This window comes from Psammomys obesus, unplaced genomic scaffold (genome assembly GCF_907164565.1).
Source record: "Psammomys obesus unplaced genomic scaffold, mPsaObe1.curated_primary_1811, whole genome shotgun sequence".
Lineage (NCBI taxonomy): Eukaryota > Metazoa > Chordata > Mammalia > Rodentia > Muridae > Psammomys > Psammomys obesus.
In genome coordinates, this window is record NW_026591559.1 from 1 (window position 1) to 1,963 (window position 1,963).

The following is a 1,963-nucleotide window of genomic DNA, read 5'->3' on the forward strand; positions in this document are numbered from 1 at the left end:
TCTTAGGTCTCTACCTCCCTTCACCCCTTATCCTTTCCGACACCCCAACACCAGGTAGGAGAGAAAGGTTAGTAGGAGAGGGGCCATAGGTTTCACAGTTTACTTCCTGCTGGTTAGGGTCACTGGGTTCCTTGGGACAAGTCCAGTCTTCGTAGTCAGGATATCTCCAACTTCTCATCAGACTGCAGTAACCGGAGCAGCAGGGGGAGCAGCAGCCTTCTTTCAAGCACCCCTATCCCTCTCAGAGCCCCCAGACCTAAACTGCCTGCAGCCAACAAAGATCCCTTTCAGGGCCTGCATGAGACAAAGAGTCTGCTGCCATGGATAGTCTGAAGCAGCCCACACCTGGGATAAAACAAAAACATGTTCACATAACATAACTGAGTTTTTAAAGAAACCAAAATGCCTGCCACACATAAGTCTCTGGCTGGAAAGAAGTAGAAGGTTAGAAATAGCAATTGGGACTGGAGAGGTGGCTCAGTGGTTGAGAAAGGTTGCTGCCTTCAGAGAACTAGAGGGCAGATCCCAGCAAGTGCCTTGAGTAGTTCACAACATGTCTGTTGGGCTGCACGCAACCACCTCTAACAAGCTCCAGGGCATCTGACGCCCTCTTCAGGCCTCTGTAGGTGCAGATTGTCCACATACGTGTAAATAGCATAGTCTTTATTTGAAAAAAAAAAAAAAAAAAAACACCAAAACACAGCTGATCCTTCTAGGGGAAAAGCAGATCTGGGCTGACATTCGAGTTTATTTGTTTTAAATTTTCTTAATTTAGAAGACCCCCCTCTCTCTCTCTCTCTCTCTCTCTCTCTCTCTCTCTCTCTCTCTCTCTCTCTCTCTCTCTCGCTCTCGCTCTCGCTCTCTCGCTCCCTCCCGCTCTCGCTCTCTCACATGCGCAAATGTTCTGCAAGTGTTCTGCCTGCATGTACAGCTACATACCAGAAGAGGGCACCAGATCTTACCGCAGATAGTTGTGAGCCACAGTGCTTTTAACCTCTAGGCCATGTCTCCAGCCTCCCCTCCATTAGAGGACCTCTTAAGTCCTGGTTATTAATTACTTTTAAAGGATGAGTATAGGTGGTGGTGATGGCAACACATGCCTTTAATACTTTAATCCTGCGACTCATGAGGCAGAGGCAGGCAGATCTCTGTGAGTTTGAGGCCAGCCTGGTCTACAGAACGAGTTCTAGGACAGGAAGGGCTATGCAGAGACCCTGGGAAACACAGAGAAGATGGACATGGATGATGGCTCCTATATATAGTTTTAAAACTTCAGAAGTGGAGGCAGGAGAATTGCCACAAGTTTGAGGCCAGTCTGGGCCAAATGGGAACTTGTCTTAAGAAGGAAATACAAATATTATGCAGAATATAGGCCTGGCCTGCAGCCCTTCAGTAGTAGCTATTGATGTGTAAGGAAAGACTCAGTTCTGAAGTGATGAGCCATTTTGAGATTCTTTATCAGAACTCACAGGTGGCGCCCACTGGCTTCTGGGCCATGAGTTCCTCCCCCACATTCTCTAGTTCTGATGTTCCCTCCATGATTTCGTGTAAATTAATTTGGGTCTTTCCTCTTTCCCTTGACAGCATCTGTGGAACCCTCCACTCTGTGGACCAGGTGAGATGCAGTGAAGGCTCAGTTAGTTCTTGGGGAAGGAGGTGGGGCGGGGATTGCTGCCCCTGTGTCTAGGCTAGGGTTAACGACAGTGTCCTCTTTCTTAGTACCTCAATATCAAGCTCACCGACATCAGTGTCACAGACCCTGAGAAATACCCTCACATGGTGAGTTGGGGCTTGTGAGGAAGAGGAGCCCTTGAAACAAATGGCCCTTGGGTGGACACATTCTTAATGGACATGCTTTCACATTTGTCTCCAGTTATCCGTCAAGAACTGCTTCATCAGAGGCTCAGTCGTCCGCTACGTGCAGCTGCCAGCAGATGAGGTGGACACACAGCTGCTGCAGGAT

The 1,963-nt window shown here is 48.4% G+C and overlaps 1 protein-coding gene across 1 annotated transcript; it reads left to right on the forward strand.

Annotated features, from left to right (window-relative positions):
- Window positions 1–5: 5 nt before the first annotated feature.
- On the forward strand, window positions 6–1,960 carry LOC129679320 (U6 snRNA-associated Sm-like protein LSm2; the record flags this gene model as incomplete). Its single annotated transcript, XM_055610345.1, has 4 exons — window positions 6–67; window positions 1,585–1,615; window positions 1,720–1,779; window positions 1,874–1,960. Coding segments are annotated over 4 exons (240 nt in total), but the record flags the coding sequence as incomplete, so codon positions are not given.
- Window positions 1,961–1,963: the final 3 nt, after the last annotated feature.